At 38.4% G+C, this 20,984-nt stretch overlaps 1 protein-coding gene across 2 annotated transcripts in view; it reads right to left on the bottom strand.

Moving 5' to 3' along the window:
• The window catches only part of CRB1 (crumbs cell polarity complex component 1), a 97,907-nt gene that overhangs the window by 19,996 nt on the left and 56,927 nt on the right, over positions 1-20,984 (bottom strand). For both annotated transcript variants that reach the window (XM_071565606.1, XM_071565607.1), the window contains exons 6-11: positions 16,336-17,286; positions 12,316-12,866; positions 11,764-11,929; positions 8,208-9,114; positions 7,099-7,227; positions 4,030-4,156 (exon numbers count right to left, since the gene is read on the bottom strand). In XM_071565606.1, coding sequence (XP_071421707.1) covers positions 4,030-4,156; positions 7,099-7,227; positions 8,208-9,114; positions 11,764-11,929; positions 12,316-12,866; positions 16,336-17,286 — 2,831 coding nt within the window. The remainder of the gene's footprint in view (positions 1-4,029; positions 4,157-7,098; positions 7,228-8,207; positions 9,115-11,763; positions 11,930-12,315; positions 12,867-16,335; positions 17,287-20,984) is intronic.

The raw sequence follows: 20,984 nt of genomic DNA, 5'->3' as shown, positions 1-20,984 counted from the left end.
AAGCCATACCTCCAAAAATCATGATCTTGGTTTTTTGCTTTCTTTCATTTGCATGTTTGGTATCCCTCCTCTAATTCTGAGTACACTGAGATAATGGTTTCCAAAGCTCTTCTCAATGCCCAAAGTGGTAGGAGTGATTGTTTGTTTGGGGGTTTTTTGTTTTATGAATACTGAGATTTTCACAGAAGCATTAACTCAACAGGGAGTTTGTGTTCTAAAAAAAAAAAATCAACTATCAGAAGATTTGCAATACAGTTACGACATTGGAAATGTATGAAGATCTTGCTGTTATGCTTTAATATTAAATATGAATAACGGTCTTTTCAATGCTTTGAATTCTAAAAAACCTTAGCAATTGGATGGATTCACAAAAGGATGAGTGCTTATTGTCAATATTGATCCAGCTATTTTTTAAAGTTTGCTTCTATAACTGGTTCCCTTTAGTTGTCTGACACCTGCATCTCTTGGGGAAAAAAAGGTAAGAAACTTATTTAAATTGATCTGGATTTTGTTTATTTATTTTTAGCTTTTAAAACTGAAAATATCAAGTCCATTGTTTGTGTTGGAAGAACTGTGAGTTTGACAGGTCCAGCCTACAGGCTGTGATATAGCTCAGCGAAAAGGTATGACCCATTAAAAATTGGGGAACAAAGACAAACACCTTGTAACACCATCAGTTTTCTCAGTATGGACTGTACCTAAGGAGGAGCCAAGCGCTAAGAGTTGCTTTAAGCCACATGGATAAAATCCCTTCCCCCTTGAGTTGTTGGTCTGGGCGCTTTCTAATTTAGTTGTGCTCTGTAAGGTACCAAGAGCTACATGGCAGAGGTGATGGCCTTGGGGTGGCAGAGCCCTGCTGCTGGTGTGGGTCGGGTGGCTGGAAAACTTTTTTGGGAAGGACCTGCCTATCCCCGCAGTGCCCAGACTGCTGGAGAACACACTGGGACAAGTCAGCCTCAGTCTTTGTGTGTGTTCCTATAACGTGCAAGTGTTCAGAAGATGTGGCACACTGAAAGCAAATGACCAGAGTGAGCAGCAGAAAATGAGGAGCAGACGTAAAGAGACAAAGGCAGAAGGTTTATTTTGTGTATAAAGGTAGGAAAGTTATGTACACGTGCGTAATGTGGTTGAGGATACAGAAGTACAAAGAGGAAAGGAGCAACATTTCTGAGGTCGGGGACATTTCATGATGACAAGGCATTAGAGGAAGAAAAGAATTCATTTACAGGTGAGTGTATTCAATAAAAGAGAGAGTGAATTCTGGTACTGTAGTCTAAATTAATAACTTCCATATTGCTGTAAATTCATATAAAACCTGTGTTTAATGTTAACTGTACACTTACTTCAAGTTTCTAGTATTGATTAGAAAGAGTTTGGATTCTCTTTACAAAGGTGTTCCTTATTTTTCACATTATGCATATAGCTATAAAGGGTCAGATGCACTGTTATGTGTGTCATTTCTACCTTTACCATTAATACTAGGAAAAATTTTTGCTTAATATGATGTGTCATGTAGTTTGTATTGTATAAAGTACGTAACAGTTCAATTTACTTATCTGGAAGCTTAATTAAACCCAGTGAGAAAAAAAAACAAAACAAAATTTATTGTGATTTTCTTAATTTTAATTTTCTTTAATTTTAGTAAGTTAGTAGCAGCAATCATTTTCATTCAAATTTTTAAATTTTCTTATTTCTTTGCCTTTAGTTAACATTCTGAAATATGAGAGCTTTAATTTAAAATTATTTGTGTTTAAATTTTTCATTTTTCATTTCAGTTATACTTAACTGAGTAATGTTTTTAGCTATGATTAAATGAAAGCTACAGTTTGGAATAAATTTCCCATCATAATATGCTATTGTTTTAAATTTCTCCATATGAAAGAAAATGGAGAACACTAAAAAAAGTGAATGTTTTCATTTTGTTTTGTTGTTGATATTTGGAAACCAAATGCAAACATTTCACACATAAAAATTGATTTCTAAAAGAAAAAAAAAAAGAAAGAAAAATTAAAAAGGCAACCTAAATGTTTGTAGGTTTGACCCATTATTTTATCTGGAGTAAAAAGCAAATTTCCAAAACTGTTTTTTCATTGGGAAAATAAGTATCCAAAATGCAGTTTGTTTTGATTATTTTCTCTTTGCTGGTGTTCTATAATTTCCCATATTACATGTGATTTCCAGTTAAGTAAGATAACTAAGGCCTAAGTCTGATAGAATATACAGTTTTGTTTCTGACACTGCTACATTAATTTCATCTCCAGGGCTGGAACATGCATTCCTATCTAGTGTTTATTGATTGCTTACAAAGAGGAAAGGGGTATTTTTGCTAAAATGTTATTTTTATATGTATACAAATTTATATATATACATATATATTTTTAATAAGTGATTAACAAGAAAATTGCCCAATCACTGTTTGGGTATCATAAAGACAGTAAAGAAATTATCCTTGAATATAATTTCTATAAGTAAATATATTGTGCTTAGTTTTCATACTAAGGCAGATGCTTGAAACAGGAATATGTCACATAGCACAGGATGAATCACGTCTTTTCTCACAAATATACAAGTTTGCTAACTTTTTTTCCTACCCCAAAAATAGGAGTAGGCTTTTTAATAATACAAATGTTGCTGCAATTGTGCTGAATGGTATTCAGAAAAATAACAGCCTTTGGGACATTTACGAAAAGTGGAAAATAAAATACAGAAGCTTGATCTCCTTGTAGGGGCTTTTGTTATATCCTGCTGTGGCAAAATGAAAACCTTCACATCTCACCTATACACTTCCTTAGTAATAAAACACTGCCTTAGACATGCTTATTTTTTTGTATTCTCACTCAAGGACATTATTCAAATGAGTAAGAGGAGTACAGAATCTATGCAAATATGATAATGAATGCCCAAATAAATGGTTTCACCGTAATTTTTTTTTTGCCTTAAAGAATTGTTAACCCCCCCCCAAACTCACTTTTTGCTATTATTTTGAATTTCACAGTATGTTTCAGTTGTGTCTGCACTCTCAAAGGCAGCTACACAGATATTTTGCTATTTTCGTTAAATCTCCTGTGTTCATAATTTTCAGGTTACTTATTTTCCTTCTTTTAAGAATTCATGGACATCCAATCAACTAAATTACCTTGTTTGGTTCCTCAAAATCCTGTAATTTTTGTCTGATCAATCAATAACACAGTTTTACTTAAAGGTGCAGAAATCTTTAAACAAACAACAAATCTATGGTTTTTTAATCTGAGGTACTTACTGGGCCTTTCTTGAAAAGATTAAGATGGTTGTATTTTCTCTCAATATAACATATTGGAGGTGTACAGGCTGCTGGAGCAGAGGATCAGGATTAGTGGTATCAGCACAGGATTGCCACTCATTCAAACAGATGTGGAAGCCTCCTCAGCATGTTGTCCATTGCTAATCCAAACCATTATCAAGTTATCCAAAAATACCCTACATGATTTCACAGGTATGAGACCTAACTGCCAAAGAAACAGCAATGAACATGGTACGTGACATAAAGATAGTGACCATCTGTAAGATTTAATGTAAAATTAGCCTTATTCAAAGCAGTGGATCTTTGTCACTCTCTGAACCCAGGACAAATAGGGTTTGAATGCCACCATCAGTAAATCTGACAGTTCTTCTTAATGTGTATTGCCTGTTGGTGTGTCCCACTGTCACCCCCTGGCAGTGTCTATGCAGTGAAATGCTCCAGTGAAGGTGGGATGAAACACTTTTTAACATCTGCTAGCGTTTGTTCTAAAAGTAAGTAAGTAATAGAAAACCATTCAAAGAAATATAAAACAAGTTTTAAAACTCCAATATTTGTATTGCTTTGCTAAATTATTTGATCAAGGCATCTTCTGCTGCAGTAAAAGACAAAAGTTTAAAAACCGCTTAGTAGTCTTCCTGATCACCCCACTCGACTGCTGGCTCATCATCCATTCGTAGAATAAGATAGGAGAGAAGCTGAAAGAGATTCTGCCACAACAATAAAGAGACAAAAAAGGAGAGGTCGCTTACATCTATCTCACAGCGGTCCCCAGCATAGTTCACGTCGCACAGGCAGTGGAACTTGTTGAGTAGGTTCTGGCAGAGGCCCCCGTTCAGACACGGGTCAGAGCTGCACTCATCAATGTCCTTTTCACACCTGGAGGAAAGACTGCAAACACTAAGCCTCTGAAATCACGAATCGAATGTGTCCGGCAGGCACATTTTTTAATTCAGAAGCTTTTGGGGAAAGGGAGAGAAAGATGCTCTGGGGCATATTTCCACACTTGTTTATGATTTTATTAACTACCTTATTAGCCACACTCAAATCCTGAACTTCCTGTATTATTTTCAAACACAGATAGTTAAGCAGGCAATTTCATCTCTGTAAAGCATTTCATGGTTAATGGTGCTTAGCAATGTGTGATAAAAGCTTGTGTATGATTTTAGAGTTAACTCTGGTGCAAGTCCTGCTGACAGCTTGCTTATCCTTCTCCTTATTCCAGAAAGCTGAGGGCATGTTTTCCTTCTCAGTAATCTGGATATAAGGTAAACAAATGTGTGCTTTTCCCAGCTGAGTGTTCCTGGAAATACTCACTCTTTTTTCTCTTTTATTTTTTCCCCTCCATTTAGACTATCAGTAGATCCCAGCACAACCTCCTATCCAGTCTGAGATGCGTCCTTAATATGTACAATTACATGTTTTTGAGTTAGTTCTGATGATAAAGGAAATTTGAGTTCTCATAACTTCTGAAGGCAACTAATGGAAGGGTAATGAGGAATGTGTAAAATTGACTGAAAGCTACTAATGATTTAGTGATTTTGTGCTCTGCAAATTCTCCCTTTTAATTCCCTGTTCCTTTTCATGAAGTAATGCTAATAGCTAATCCTAATTTTTCCAGATAAAAATGCAGGTTTATTCTTGAAGAATAACATGAGAAACTCCCTCTGAATTATAAGGAATTTCTTTGTTCAATCAGGGAAGTTTTTAATTTATATTAAACACTTTTACTTTATTAATTTCTAAAAATTTTTCAGTTGTTTCCTTAAATAGTAAATTATATTCAGATACTTCAAAGAGCTAAAGTACTAATCCAATATATAAAAATTGTATAGCTGTGAACTTACTTACACAAATAAAACCTCAACAACCCCTCAAATCTACCAGGGAATCAGGCACTTGAATCCAACTGAATACTTAAAAACCTGACTCCCTTTGGATAATTTTGAATATCCCAGCCTGAACTGAATGAAATATAAGAGACAGCTATATTTCCTTTTATGAAGAGTAATATTTTCACATTTCCCTTTCCAACTGCTGTTAGGGGTGAAGTTTTCTCATTTGATACACTAAGACCTCCAAGCATGGAGGTACTACTGGTTTATGGTCTGGCAGCCTGCAGGAAAAGAGGACAAATAGTCTGTTTCAGACACTGGAGAGGAATGCCTCACTGCCAGAGCCAGTTAGCATGTGGCTCGCTTGGTACAAGGCTGCGTTCAATATGAGAATCCTGGGAACCATAAAATAGAGATTATTGCCATCCATGGTATGGATGTAAGGAACGCTCATTCCCAAAGCTGTAGTTAGCAAGTTGCCTGGCAGGGGAAGGAAGAAGGAGAAAGTAATTTCCTTCTACCTTAAAGTCCCCAGAAATATACACAGTGAAGAAGTGTCTATGAATATGCTTTTACTTTATAAAATTTCATTTCATTTTATTTTTTCACCTCTGTTGAATGTTAGGAGGTGGGACACAGACAACCTGGCTGTTAACAGCGCAGCACAGACGTGTCTGCCAACTGCACCGTGCATTGAGTAGGTGGGAATTTTCATTTCACAAAATCAGTGGGCTCATAGGTTTTTGAGAGAATGAAAACCTTTCGTTGAAAACCTGTCTGTGTTATAGCTTGGTCCTGTTGCACCTTTGGCTGTTATACTCTGATGTAATGCTAGTTTCACTGTGAGCATGTACGGTATTTCCTTTCTTATCAAAAAGATGTGCTTGCCTGTTTGGAGCACAGTGTGACTCGGACAATACTTTCCTACAGCACCTAATGCCCTGAGGGTGTCAGCCCTCCCTGCTCCAGGGTTGTTCGTGCATCATTATTAGCTGCTAAGTGTGAATTGCCATGGTATGCTATAAGAAGATACTAATTTCACTGTAAGGAATGTCCCTTTGTTTCAGACTAAACAGTAATGTAAAAAATGTTTCTTAACGTCTTCCAAAAATAATTCTGTTTTCATACTTCAGCATTCGGTAAGAAAGTAATGAGCTGCAATACCACTAGGTATGTCACCTCATCCCATCCGTGTCATAGAGCAGATTGTATACTCAGAACAACATACGTGTGAAAATGAAACAGCTTTGCATGTTCATGTGACAGTGTCATCGCTCAGCTTCGAACAAAGCTTTGGGAAGGGCTCTCCCCACGTGGGTGTGTCCTTCGAGCCTGCACAGTTGATTTTTTAGGTGAGGCACAGCGTGTGCAGAACTGTCCCCACCATTTAACTCCTACGGTTCATCTGCCACGGCCGAGCGAGCTTGGACGGTGACAGTGAAGTCCTCTGGACTAGAACCTACAGCCCCCACTATTGCCAGGAGGTCTCCTATCCAAGTACTAACTGGGCCTCACCCTGCTCATCTTCAGAGATCTGATGGGATCAGGGTCAGGGTGGCATTTAATTGTCGTGTGTGTGACAGTGTATGTAGATAATTTATATACCTGAGCAGAGTATGTGTGTTTATGTGTCCCCACCTATGGTAGGATAACATTCTACCTTGTCATACAAAAATCTGTCACCAAAGACAAAATGGCACAGAAAAGCAAGTGTACAGTGCTGTTGGATAAATAATACCTTGCACTGGAGTTACTGGTGCTACATAGGGCTGAATCTTGCTGCATTCATTTGTGACCTTTGTCTAAGTAAAACCACTTTATTTCAGAGCCTCAAAGTCACTAAACAAGGAACTGCTGCATTTAAACAGCTGCCTTGTCTGTCTTTCTGCAGGAGGCAAAACCCCTGTGGCTGTTACCCTCTGGACTCTTTTCGAACAGCTTTTGGAAGAATTGCTCCACAAAGATCTGCAGGGCAAAGCATCTCACCGTTCTCCAATAAATCCTGGCAGGCACACACATGTCAGCTCGCCACCAAGGTCAGTGCAGTTGCCGTAGTTGAAGCATGTGAGGTTTCTCTCTTCGTTCCCGCAAACTGTATATGGTAATCTTCTATATCTAGGTAAAGAAGAAAGCAACGGCAGTTATTTGCACTTTCCTTTGTTTCTGGATGTCTCATGGTCTCTCAGCTGACGCAGGCAAGCATTGCTCTTAGTGGCAGGGGTATTGTCCAAAGGAGTGACAGCAGATTTTACAGTCACAGACCATGTTTTGCTTAACTTTTTTTAAGTTGATGAATTTAGCATCATTCTACTTACATTACTGACGTAGCTCTATGTGATACCTGGACAGGGTTTTGCCTTCTCTGGGAGCAATGGGACATGCTTAAAGGGGAGAAGTTTATGGTGTACAGAGAAGGGCAATGAAAGGGAGGAGCGGCCAGGGAAGACCCTGCAGCCTTTCCAGAGAAGTCTGAGAGGAATAGAAAACAGGCATGTGAGAAGTGTCAGAAGCAGTGGAAGAAGTGGGCTCTGTGGTGTTTGCAGCCACCAGGGAAGCTGGTCTGAGAACAAGCTGAGATAAGAAGATCCACCTAGCAAAGTTGCTGTGGGTAGGGGGGAAAAGACCTCTTTACCAGCCCTTCTGTTGTTGTTTTCTCTTACTTGCCAACTCTGAATTTCTTTTTTTATAGTTCTAGAGCTCTACCACTCTAATAAAATTATAGTTTTAGGGATTTAAAAACCTTAAAATATTTTTTTCTAAAAAAGATGTAAAACATATTTTCAAGCTCTGAAAAACTTGTAATCCTTTCATTAGAGAGCTCGTAAGACCAAAGCTGGCAGCAGAACAACAGCCTTGCTCCCTCTTCCCTTGCCTCATCACTTCTTTCCTGAGCTGCCAGCTCTTCACTGCCTCAGTCCACATCTAATTGATCCATGCAGCTTTCTGTACTGCAGTCCTTACGCATCCACTCTGCAGCCACGACTAATATATAGATACATGCATAATACCTGTATTTAAAATGGAGACATCAGTGATGTAATAATCCTTCAGAAGAGACTTGACAAAATCATGTGGATTACCTTTGTTTACAGTACCTGCAAAATCTTCCAGTGAAGTTAGCAGCACACAGGCAGGAGTATCCATCAATCCCATCAACACAAGTGGCCCCATTTGCACACTGGTGGCCAAGGCAGTTGTCTATGTCCTCTTCACAATTTTCCCCTGTGTAACCAGGTTCACAACTGCACTCATAAGAGGTGATCCCATCGGTGCAGTTTCCATGAATGCAGGGATTTGAAGAGCATTCATCAATGTTGACTTCACAATGGGTGCCGGTCCATCCGTCAGGACATATGCAGTGGTAGGAAGTATATAAGTCTTCACATATCCCCTCATGCATACAGGGATCTGAGCTGCAGACATCTACCTGCAAACAGCCAGTATGAGCAGGGTTTGCAGATATTTTGAGAAATTGCTCCACTTGAGGTTTTTTAGTAGGGATGTCAGCATTTTCGAAGTATGACAGATAAATACCACTGATGTCTATGGTGCTCATACATCCTCGCAGGCCATCCAGACTGTCAAAAGCCTTGTCAGCCACATAGATGTCTGTCTCTTCTCTTAAAAAGTTGAGGGTTCCTGCAGCAGCTGTGCTAGTTGCAGTGTCTTTCTTGTCATCTATATCCATGTGCCATCTAGAGGACTGGGACAGGGGCTCTACCATGGAGACCGTAACTTGATGCCATTTCCCATCACTGACAGGCACTGAACTAGCAAGGGTCAGCCTGTAAAAGCTGTTGCCACTTTGTAATTGAAAAAGTAACTTGGAGTTGTGAATGCTGATGATAACAAACTCGGGCTCCTTCTCCGCATACAGCAGTATCACATCAGTGTCCCTGGTTCGAAAGCCAAATACGATATTGGTGAGGTCTCTGCTGATTTTTCCGTTGCTCCTGTAAAATATCGCACTGCTCCGGCCACTAAACACTGCGTTAGCAAGACCTGTGCAAAGATAATCATTGAGACACCAGGCCAACTTTAAAACAATACATGTGGAACAATATCTCTCCAGTGCCCCATGCTCCTTGCCATGCAAGGCCTTTTGAGTTTGCTGAAGAACAATCAAATTCCACCAGTGTTTCAGTTATCCCTGTCTGCCCATTATGGCTATGGAAATTACGAGACAGTGCCAGCATTGGCTATACTGCCATCAAAAGTGTGCTGGTTTGCATCACCTTAAGTTAACGCTCTAATATACAATTCTACATCAATGTCATCTCTATATTGCAAAAGAAGACATATACTTGTCATTTTATGTCTCTTCTCTAGGTACAGTTATTCCCCATGACAGATCTGGACCAGGTGAACATTTCTTTTTGATTCTTTTTTTCTCAGATGTTTCTTAAGATGTTTTAGAAAGGATTCGGTTGGATCTCAATTTGCTCTCACTGAGGCAAAAGGATGAATTTAATTGAAGATAGCTGAGGAAAAGCCCCTTCAAAATCCATGTAAGAGTCGAGGCTATCACATTTAAAGCCAGCTTCTCCTGGTGTGTGGGCTCTGCCACAGCCCTGCACAGTGAGCCTGTGCTGATGGGACTGGGAGGGCAGCAGCACTCAGCTTGCACTGCTGTGAGTGAAAATTGATGGCCTACATTGTGGCAGTTTTATGGACATCTTCACAAAGGTATTTGACATCATTCATTAGCATGGTTTCTACTAAAATGCACTAACTCACTGGGCTGTAAATTTACACGTTCTGAGATTTATGAGGATTATAGACAGGGAGGAGGGACAGGAAGGAATGTCTTCTGTCTGTACTTCAGAAAAAATTAGCTTTGAAAGATCCTAGCAATGAGATAAGGAGGGTTTCTGAACTATCTCTGGGCTTAGTAAATCTTGAGAAAAAGAACCCCTGGGAGTCCAAATATGAAGTTATTGACTGTATATCCTGATACTCAGGTGGCAGAGGTGTAAGTACATTTCCTGGTGCATCAAATATAATGTCTTTCTCATAGAAAAAGTTTCTTCAGTGGAAATCATACTAAAAATCAGAGTTTTTTCCAAAGTATTTCTGATTTTTTTAAATGTCTCACAAAGCTGCTGAGGTTTTTTTTAAGCTCATAAAACTAAATTACCCCTGTAGAACTCTCACAAAGTCCTGAGCACAGCAAGCTGCCTCGATGTGCTTTTACTTTCAGCTGTGCCACTGGGCATACAGTTTTGCTGTTACTTAATGTTCCCCACATCAGCTTCGTGTAATGTTTCGTTCTCTTTTATGGAGTGTTGTGTAATGTTTTGTTCTCTTTTACAGAGCGCATGTCTTCCAAAAGGGCTTGCTAATCATAGCCATCTAGGTGGAACTATGGCCACAGCCCCTGGAATACAGCTCTTTTGCTGCCTTGGCTTAAAATGGTATCCATAGCAGAAGACACCAGGCTGGCAGAGAACTATCTGGCCAGGAAAGCTTTTATTACCCTCTGCTGAAGAACAACAAGTTCATCCTGTAGCTAAGAAGACAATTAGTTACAAATGCAGCTCTGTAGTGCAGGAATTTCTGAATATCTAATAGGGAAACTCCCTACTGTTGCCACATAAACCAGCACAGAAGTCTTAAGGTGATGACCTTGAGATATTCCAAGTGTAAATGACCTTGAGTTTAGCAGAAGGAAACAGTTCAGATACTTTTCATTTTTCTACCATAATATGCAATAGTAAATTTTATGAGATAATGTATTTTGATGTTATCATTAAATATGTCTGTGAGAGAAGGTGCAACTATTTTAATTTCAGTTAAAAATTTTAACAAGTTCTACAATGCTGATTCTAACAATCTCCATAAAAATAGCATCATATTGGTCTGCCTATGATAGAAGTCTTTTGTTGACCAACCATCTCATTTCTATGATTCAGCCATTCTAACAGCTTCAATTAGATTGAGTGTGTGTTTATTTTCCTTCACAGCTTCATTAGGCCTTTCTTGGATTAGCAAAAAGAAAAAATATTTGTTCAAGATCCTTACTTGTTTTTTTTTAATTCCACTCCAGAGTGGGAAGGAGAAGGAAAGTGAAGAAGCAAAGAGAGATGGACAATGGCTAATGATCTAAAGCCCATCAGTTTCCCAGTAGACTGCTTGGCATGCAGGTGCTTCCCATGAAGACACTAATTGAATAACTGTTCTCCTTGCGTTAAGGTGATTCTCTTCAAAGCTATTGAAGATTTAAGGTAATCAAATGATGTAATGTATGTTATATATCTTGTCTTTTCGGGAGGATGGAGAACATACTGAAATAGATAAGAGGGTATCCAGTGCTGGACACCCTCTTATCTATTTGCAGTGGAAGTATGAGGGCTACACTCACATTCTGGCAATGTATTGATCTGTTCTGCAACCTCGACAAGTTCTGCTGAGTAAGTCAAAATCAAAGGTCCTGTAAACACTGGTGTCTGAGTCAGGGTGTCTGATTGAGAATTCCTGGGTTTGGTAAGGCAGACTCTTCCCATTAACCTCACTTTAAATTGACTTAATTATTTACCTAGAGAAATAACATTTGAATGAACTTTAAAGGCAGCGAGTATTTATTTTCAAGGAAATGCTGATGAAAATGTTGCTGATCTCCAAAGATGATTGGAATAACTGAAATGTACCTACATTCGAATCCTTGGTGCACCAGCTGGCATTGTGCTTCATGAGGACAGGGCCCAAGCTCACACCACTTGACTTCCTCGCATGCCTTCCCCACTGTGTTGGGGGGGCACGTGCAAGTGAAGTCATCCCAGATTGAATAGCACACACCACCGTTGTGGCAAGGGTTGGACTATGGGGAAAGAGAAGAGATAACCTAAGTATGAATAAAGGTTGGTGGCCTCCCAACTCTAGGGTTGGGGGACTGTTTGACAAAAAAGGAGTTCTCTCTTTATTTCAGATGGAAACTGATAAAGGCCAGTACTGTGGCAGCACAGCATGTTCAATAATTGGTGAAAAACAGTCCTTCAATCTTAAAATAGTTTAATTCTTCCCTATGCAAATACATTTTGCTGCTGTTATTCATCATATGTAGCATAACTCAACCAAATCTGCTCTCTCTAGCATTTTTACTTGTTTTTCTAAGATGTCATTATAAAGTAACATGTGGAAATGCACAAAAAAATTAAATTTCCCTTTATAAGTCTGTGAAAATGCTCTGAAAAACATCATTCTTACCTTGCAAAGGTTGTCACCAGTGCAGCCTTGAGTGACATTAATCAGAGTTCTGTTGATAAGAGAATTCAGTGGATTGGTGATGGGAAAGAATTCCAGTGGCTGGTTATTCACTCTTACATCTTGGATACAGCCTTTGAAATACCTGCCATTTCTATCAGTTTCTTTGTTATCTGGTAGTCCTCCAATGTAAAGAATGTCCTTACTTTGGATGGTTAGTAGTGGAGTAGATATAAAGCCCAGGTAGTGAGAGGACTGGAACAATTCCATCTTACTTGGTTCTATTTTTAATGTTATTAAGTAAAAGTTTCCATCATTCACGGAGTATTTCCCTAATAACTTAATGGAATTTAGAGCTGACATTGTGAGTTTCCCACCTTCCAAATAGACTCTTATGTAGAGGTTAGTACTGTTCCTCAAAGCCAGTAGCAAGCCAGAAGATTTCCGTGTTCGGACAAACATTGATATGATGAAGTTCTCATTCTGAGGAGCATCAACAGAAAAAGCAGCATAGCCTGAGTAGTCCTCAGATCCAAACCGGCCTGGAATGTACTCTTGAGAGTAATGATACAGGAGGAAAAAAAGAAAAAAAAAGAAGGGAGAGAAAACAGTTAGGGCTAAACAACAAGTGGGGCAATGCAATAATCAAGTAATCACTTCTAGTAATATTTATGTATGGTAGTAAGATGTGCCTCTATTTATGGATGAATAAAGACTTGATCCACTGTAAATAGCTTCTATTCAAAATTCATGTTCACTTCTATGGTCGTAACATTAAGCCTCAGTACAAGGCTGGACATTATATTATTGGGCATGTTTTTCTCCTTTATCATGCACAGTGTAATGCTGTGTTTTCTAGTGGTTAAACAAGGACATTGGTCCTCAGAAAGATCATTTTAGACAGAACCTATCTGCTTTGATCCTCTGATGACCATGGAAGTTAATGTAATTCTGGAATTTTGTGATACTTTTTGCAGATTCCAACTGAAGCAAGCTGCTTATCAAACCCCTCAAATAGGATATCTATGTGATACTGCATGGGCTCCCCAGTTCTCTGCCAGATGTTTTTATTGGTTCTGGGGGGTCAAGATATGCACATATACCTCATCTTGCATGCAGTTACGAATCCTGCTAAGTCCTGTGAGTGCCCATAGTGCTGTGGTGTCATAGGGGAAAAACAATCCTGCATCAAGTAAGCTGCCATTTTTTTTCTTCGTGCTTATCAATTAAAAAGATTAAACCAAAACCATCTGTCTCTCTCCCTTACTCCTTATTTTCAGTAATGATTTTCAGACTTGTAAGGATACAAAATATGTAGCCAAAACTGTATTTTATTCTGATGAATCATCTCATTAAAAAACAACAAAGTGTTTCTATTTTTACTCTGTTAAGTTTTGTGATCTTGTCCTTAATATTATAGACTTCCTGCCTAAAAAATTTCAAGAGCTATTTTTAATATATCAAATTCATAGAAAGAATAAACCAAGCTTTTTTTAAAATGCTGGCATAGCTAAAGATTCGGTCCTCTGTCGTGCAGTAAAACTCCCATAGTGAGATCTCATAGGCCAACTTTCTGCCTGCAGCACAACTATTTTTTTATGACTACATTAAAAACCCCAATGAAAGTAGTGACTGACCATGAAGGCCCAACAGACCCTTAATAACCACACTGCACTACTATGGGGTATAGTCATATTATTTAGTAACGGGAATAAATACCATACATATTCCTAAACAGACAATTCTGTAATAAAATTTGAATTAGTTTATTTCTATTAATAAGATTACCTATATATCTACATCTACTTATTAAAGCTCTTCTGTGTAGAAATAAATACTTGCTGAAATAGGTGTTTTGAGGAATTAAGTCAATTTAACTTCTATCTTCTCTGTAAGCTGGTACCAGAAACTGAGACATTTTTTCATGAGGATAAAAAGAAAATTCCTGCTGGAATGAGGATTCCACAATTGCAGCATTAGAAAGAAGCATCACTCTTCCAAAAGGTATTTCATGTTTATAATTACTTTGTTACATTTCTGTCTATTTATAAACATACACATATATCATCAACCTGGTCTGTTTGATGAGATGACTAGCATCACCTTGGTCAATATTAACCTCTGGGTCACAACATCTGGATGTTGATCAAAATGAGTCAACATCTGTTTGTTATTTTGTATATGTAGAGAAAAATATTGCCTCTTGTCAATTAAATACTTGGCAGCAACTTTTCTTCAGAAAGACACCAGCATTTCTTATGTTATCCTTTACCACAAGTCTCCCCCACTCTGCCTTTTAAGAAACCTGCCAGTCTTTTAAATATGGCATATATCTAGACCCTGTGTATCAAAATGGCACAGAGCCATGATTAGCATGGAATATTGTGGTCAGCAGCAAAAAAAAAAAATAAAGAAAAAAAAGAAAAAAAACATGCTTTCTAATCATTCTCAACAGTTCTAATGCCAGTATAAGCCACTCCTGGCCGTGACTGGTTTTAATTTTGCTTCATATAAGGAGGCAAACATATTTACCAGATGTTGCCCTATACTCCAAAGTTGCCTTCCAAATCTTTGGATGAATTACAGCTAGACTTCAAAGAAGTCTGTTACAATTACCTCTCAGACTTTGTCATTTTGCAATAAAACCAAAAAGAAAAACTATTGAAAGGTATTGATAAGTATTAGGTATAGCATACAAAATGAAATTGTATTTAAACATTCCAAAATGTATTTGGAGCCACAGCTTTCTGCAGCAACACATTCAATAAACCTCTGAGGCCAGTTGTTCAGCTGATGGAAATCAGTGTAGCTTCACTGGCAGCACTGCAGCCATGTCACTTTACACCAGTTTAGGATCTGTCCTTTACAATCTGACCATGGCACTGCTGTAGTGCTTAATTTTTTCCAGCCCATGTGGCAAATATATGTACATAAATATACATATGTATGTTTGTATATGTGTATGTGTGTATTTCTTGCTCCCTCAACATCACTCTGTTGACCATGTGTGAATGGTTAGTAAGGGCACAGACAGGGGAGCAGCAGCAAGAGTGCTGCATGTCGGTCCAGTACAATTTTCTTAAACTGAACTGCTTGTTTGAAATCCCTGTAATTTTGTTTGAGGAAGAGTGGCAGAGCTCACCCCAAAATGATCCTGAGGGTTGCTGTATTTCCAGCCCCAGATGGCTTCACCTGCCAGATGCAGTACAGCAGGGAGTTGGGCAGGGGACCTCCTGTTGTCCTTCCACTTCGCCTGCCCTTGGAAAGATCATTTGTAGCAGGACAAGTGCTACAGACATCTGCAGCTTTTGTATTCTTGCCCATCACTGCCACAGAGGCTGTTTGGTGAGATGTGCTCTTCTGCCCTCTCAGATATGGACGTTTCCCTCTGGTCGCCACGTGACTCTCTGGGAACAGCTGCCTGTGCTAGTGATTGTCCAGCGCTGCCCTGGGACAGCTGAGAGATGAATGGACCCTGTTTCCAGCCACTGAAGCCCTGCCTGCTCCTTGGGCTAATCAGATTAAGCTAATAGTATAACCTCATTAATTTTTTAAAATTGGAATCTGTGTTTTTTTTAACTTGCAGTACTTTTGCTTGCCTTTCATTGCCTTAAATGAGTCTCTTTATAAAAGTCTAGAGAGCTTGAGGATAAAATTTTCAAAGAACGCTTTGAAAGTAAGTCTTAAGCTTCAAGTGGCTTAGTTGCTTTCTAAATTTTACTCAGCATGGATAACCTCCAGTGAACTACAGTTTTTCAGAGTTTATGGAGTGCTAAGACCACTAAGAAGATTTTAAAACAAGATGAGTGGAATCCACCCATTTAGCCTGACATTTTCCTGGGAAAATAACTAGAGAATAGCAAAGGTGTGCTAACTACTAACCTCTTGCACTTTCTTACCATTTGACATTAAGCTCCAGGGATTCTTAGGGTCATGCCATTTCATCACTAGGTAAGAAAGGATTGTTTATGATCATGTTTTCAGCAACTACTTAAAACACAAATGCCAGTAGCATTCCCTTACCTGTTGCACAGTCTGGCCCTGTGTACGGCCTGTAGCAGTCGCAGTGGTAGCTCAGCCACAGGTTGGTACAGCGTCCCCTGTTTTGACAAGGGTGGGTGTCACACCAGTCCTTTTTAGCACATCCTGTCCTGACATTTAAGGACTCAGATGATACATTCTCTGGAGTAATAACATTCAAGTCTATTTCAATGTCCTGAAGACAGCCTACAAATGAAGGTGCAGAATGTATATTATGGATGTTAAGCAGAAAGTTGCTGCTAATGTTCCCCACTGGTAAGCTGCCCAAAAACGTGCTCTGAAATGCAAGCATCACGGGATCACTGGCTAACTTAGCAGATGTTTTATTGAGACATGATTCTACACAAGAGCTGTCAAGCAAATTTAGAATAACAGCTCTTGCCAAGGTTACCTCCACTGAATGCCATTCTCCATCACTGACATTATGTGGAATATGCAAAAGAGCCTGTGGCTGGTTATTGACGTGCACGGATAAGTGTAAGTAGCCATTCAGTATCTCCAGCTTCGCAAATGTACTTCTCTCCCCTCGGTAAAACAGCAAAGCCGTGGGTTGCACAGTTTGAAACTTCAGGTTTATATTATAGAAAAAATCCTTCTTATGGGTCAGAGAATTCTTCAACAAAAGGAAACTGTTTCCTTGAAAGGAAAACGTGGTTATGGTTTCACAGTGTATTCCAGTATACCCAGGTGAACATATGCAGCTGAATCCGTGTTGGCCATTTTTTAAATGTGGGATACAGATTCCGTTGTTTTGGCATTGATGATCAGTACAGCCATGGAGAACTTCTGTACAGTTCCAGCCACCATAAAAAATCCCTTCTTTGTCTGCAGGTGGGCAATGGCAAGTGTAATTCCCAGGAAAATTCTCACAGATTCCACCATTTTGGCAAGGGTTCATGTAACATTCATTGATGTCTTCATCACAGTGAGTACCTTAAAAATAAACAAAGAATTAGGCATTCTTGTTTGAATAACTGGAAGCCAAAATAACTCTTTTAATTAACATGCATTAAATTATCTTTTACTAGAGGGGAATACCTTCATAAATAGATGATTGTCTGAGAAGTATGTTAAATATGAAATATAAAAATATCTTTCACTTGTTATGGTTTCCTTATGCAGAGTATTAGATAAACACCTTAGTGATAATCACATTTTGGAGAAAAGAACCAAACAAATGGACAGTTTTCATATGGATAATGTGATGAAATTATGATAAACATCATCAAATGTGATCAAGAAGTAGTTTCCCACAAATCCTGTAGTAGAAATTTAGACTGCTTTGTGAGGAACTGAATTATTTACCACATAAAAAAATCCAAGAATTGTTGCTTAATTCCAATCCTTAATATAGTATGCTGATGAGCAGGAGTATGACCTGCTGGTCTTCCCTTCTTTTTCATGTTCATTCAAACAGTATAAGAATTACAGACTAGTATTTCTGGTCTCATGTGAAACATCTCGGAGCAACAATCTTCAAGCGAGAGTCACAGGACTTAGAAGAGATATATGATAGGGTGGGTCAGACTGACAAGTGGGTGAACATGCCTGTAAAATGTATGCACAGTGAGCTGGCTATCTGAAGAACAAATCTGACAGAGAGCAGGGAGATGCATGGTGTGTTAATAAGAAATCCAAAGAGCTTAAACCTCCTGGTGGCCTGAGCAAGATGCAGTGGGATTGGAATGCATCCCATCCACATCGAGTGAGCAGGAGCTGCATTTCAGGGTTAGGGGAGTACTGCAGTTACTAACAACTGACCCATGGATCTCAATTCTTCCAAACATAAGACAGCAGTGACTTTGCTCTGTCAGCCATGCTCTTACTTTGAGGGGAGTTCACTTGGGATCTGAGAATCTGAGAAAACCTGCCAGAGGAATTTGAACCTGCAAGCACCAGCAGAATATTCCTAGTAGTGTATATACAGTAGAACATTTTTACCTCTCCTCTATACAAAATATAGAGCAAGAAAAGATGAAAGGCATACTTTTTTCAAATGTCTCACAGTTTGATTGGTGATGAGAGCACTTCTGTAGAAGATTGGCAATACAGAGTCATGTCTCTTCTTCCATACAATGCTTGGCTTCTGGTATATCTGGTAAAAGGAGAGCTCCTTATCTCAACTCTCCCATAATTTGATAGATGCGACTTAACTAGGTCTGCTGGATCACACTTCACAAAGAAAAACAAATCTGTTCCTCTTGTAAATCTAATCTGTTTATCCCTCTCCACTGTTGTTCATCTGTAAAGTGGTAATTACAGTAACTTCTCCCTTGAGCAATCAAGAGAGACCGATATGTATGAAGTGGATCAGGGAAAATCTGTTTCTTATCTCCCTTGGAAGCAGTCAGAATATCCAAATATTTTTTTGATAACTCATGCCAAGTGCAGTTCTTGATATTTCCACTTCCCTTCATAGTTATTTTAGAGAAAAATAAGAAATACTTTGTAGTTAGTTTTAAACCTTATAATCAGCACAAAGTAGACAGATAAAATTTTGACCATCCCCACAGCAAAACTGGTGCCTGTAAATCAGGCAATGAGATATGCTGACACTCACAGAGTTGCAGCTAGATGGGCTAGTCATCCCACATATAAATTCCCATTGAGCTTTATTTTTAGAGCAAAATACAGCCATTATTCATGGAAAATTATAGAACAGTATTCAGCCACAATGAATTGCTTCAAATTGCAATAGATAAGTGTAGTTACTCAGGCTAATTCCTTGCCTGTCCACTTTACTCTATCACAGTTGTAACTAGACCCATCTTGGAGAGTGGCAAGTTACAGGAGAGCCTGAAGGGAATGGAGAATTGGGTGAGATTTGTTTAAAACATTAGCCAGAGTGAAGTGGTCATAGCATGTATATGAAAGAATCTCTCTGCAGTCATCCAACTCATCAGTCTTCAATTAGAACATATAAAGACTTTCCAATTGAAGCTTCATCTTATCAAACACAGCTAGTGCTCTCTCTGGTCTGGCAGTGTGGGTTTTACAGCAGCAGTCTCTCTCTGTTTTCCAGCCAGGCTCATCTTTATTCCAGTGTGAGATGTCTGTGTATACCTTAATGTGTAGTGGCATCTGGCAGAAATATGACTCATTGATTCTAACTTTCTCAAAGTAAAGTGCCCTTCTCAAACCATTCTGACTGGGGGCCAGAACGATGTCTGCTTTGTCCAGTTTGTGGCAATTTCAGTGTTAGTGACTTGTCCTGCTTTTGCTATTCTAGAGTGTGAAAAATGAAGTTACTGTGAGCCATTTCCTGTTCTGGCTAATGTTTTAGTACATCTCCTGCCTGATATTGCTCCCTTCTCTGTTTTGCCATTAAGAATGTGTCCTCAGGTCTTTTTTTACAATTCAGTCTTAATATGATGGCTGTTGAAATGCAGGTCTCTTTGGGTTTTTGTGTCAGAGATAAAAATTAGTCCAGCCTACAAGCAGTTGGATCAGGGCTGTACTTAGTGTTGTCATAGGGTTTCAGAGTGGACAGACTGAGCTTAAGGATTTATAGACTGAAAGCCCCCATTCAACCTTTCATTAAAAAGTCAGCACAGTGAATGGGCTGGGTCCTTAGTTGTTGCATTTTCAGTAATGTGAGATGACTCTCTGTGTATTAGTTTGTTCTCCCAAGGCACCTGCCAGACATCCCTTTTGCCTTATAACTTGTGATGAGTCACACTTTGCAACAGTGACTTGCCCCTGGAAAGGGTGATACAGATGCATAAACTGAATCCAACTTTACAATGTTTTAGTGTCTGTGTTGTTCTCTACTTCATCAGATTAGACATAAAATTAATGAATTTATTTCATGAGAATGCTAAACTCTTTTGGAAATCATATATATTTCTATGTTTAAATTTAGATAACAAATTTGATTAAAAATATTCATGTCCATCAAAGAAATGAGCTTTATGAGGAGGTACACATATTATTGTTAGTGCATTCCCTGCCTATAGAAAATTAATATTATAAATCAATAATTAAATGCAAAGTCACTGTCATAGAGCCACTTGAATACATGTAATTTCAAAAGCATTTCAGTGTCTCAATTTCAAATTTTTAATTAATGTTCTTAAAAATATGTTGAAAAATAATTATTTGAGCAGGTTGTGTATATATATACACAAATGTATACACTTACATACGTAGGCCTACTATTTCATAATAAGATTAGCACAAACAAAAATATAGGTCACACCAAAAGGCAAATAAGTAATTTTTCATATCAAGAATAAATAAATCACCTGTTATTGCAAGCAGTGTTGATATTGTTTGTTATCTGCCAATTGCTGTACAAGCAAAGACCACTGTCACTCAAGATAAAAGCACTCTAGATAAAAGGATTAGTCAATATTTATAGAACTGTATACGCACTTCAGATAGCTCAGGCTGGAGAAGTTAGCATGTAAAATAAAAGTATTCTCAAAAGATGTAAGACATACCAAAAGTAAGTGTAAGGGAAACTGTTATTTTCTTTCAGTGGTTACATACATTAGCTCAGCTAAGCATATTTGTATTTTTAAAGGAAAAGCAGAGTCATTCAGCATTTTCTCTTCCAAACATTACAACTGACCTAAAATTTCAGATAATGTGAATATTTTTATCATATTTTTAGATGATTTCATGCCTGT

The sequence above is a fragment of the Pithys albifrons genome, chromosome 10 (genome assembly GCF_047495875.1).
Source record: "Pithys albifrons albifrons isolate INPA30051 chromosome 10, PitAlb_v1, whole genome shotgun sequence".
In the NCBI taxonomy this organism is placed as follows: Eukaryota; Metazoa; Chordata; class Aves; order Passeriformes; family Thamnophilidae; genus Pithys; species Pithys albifrons.
This window is presented reverse-complemented; position numbering and strand designations above follow the sequence as displayed.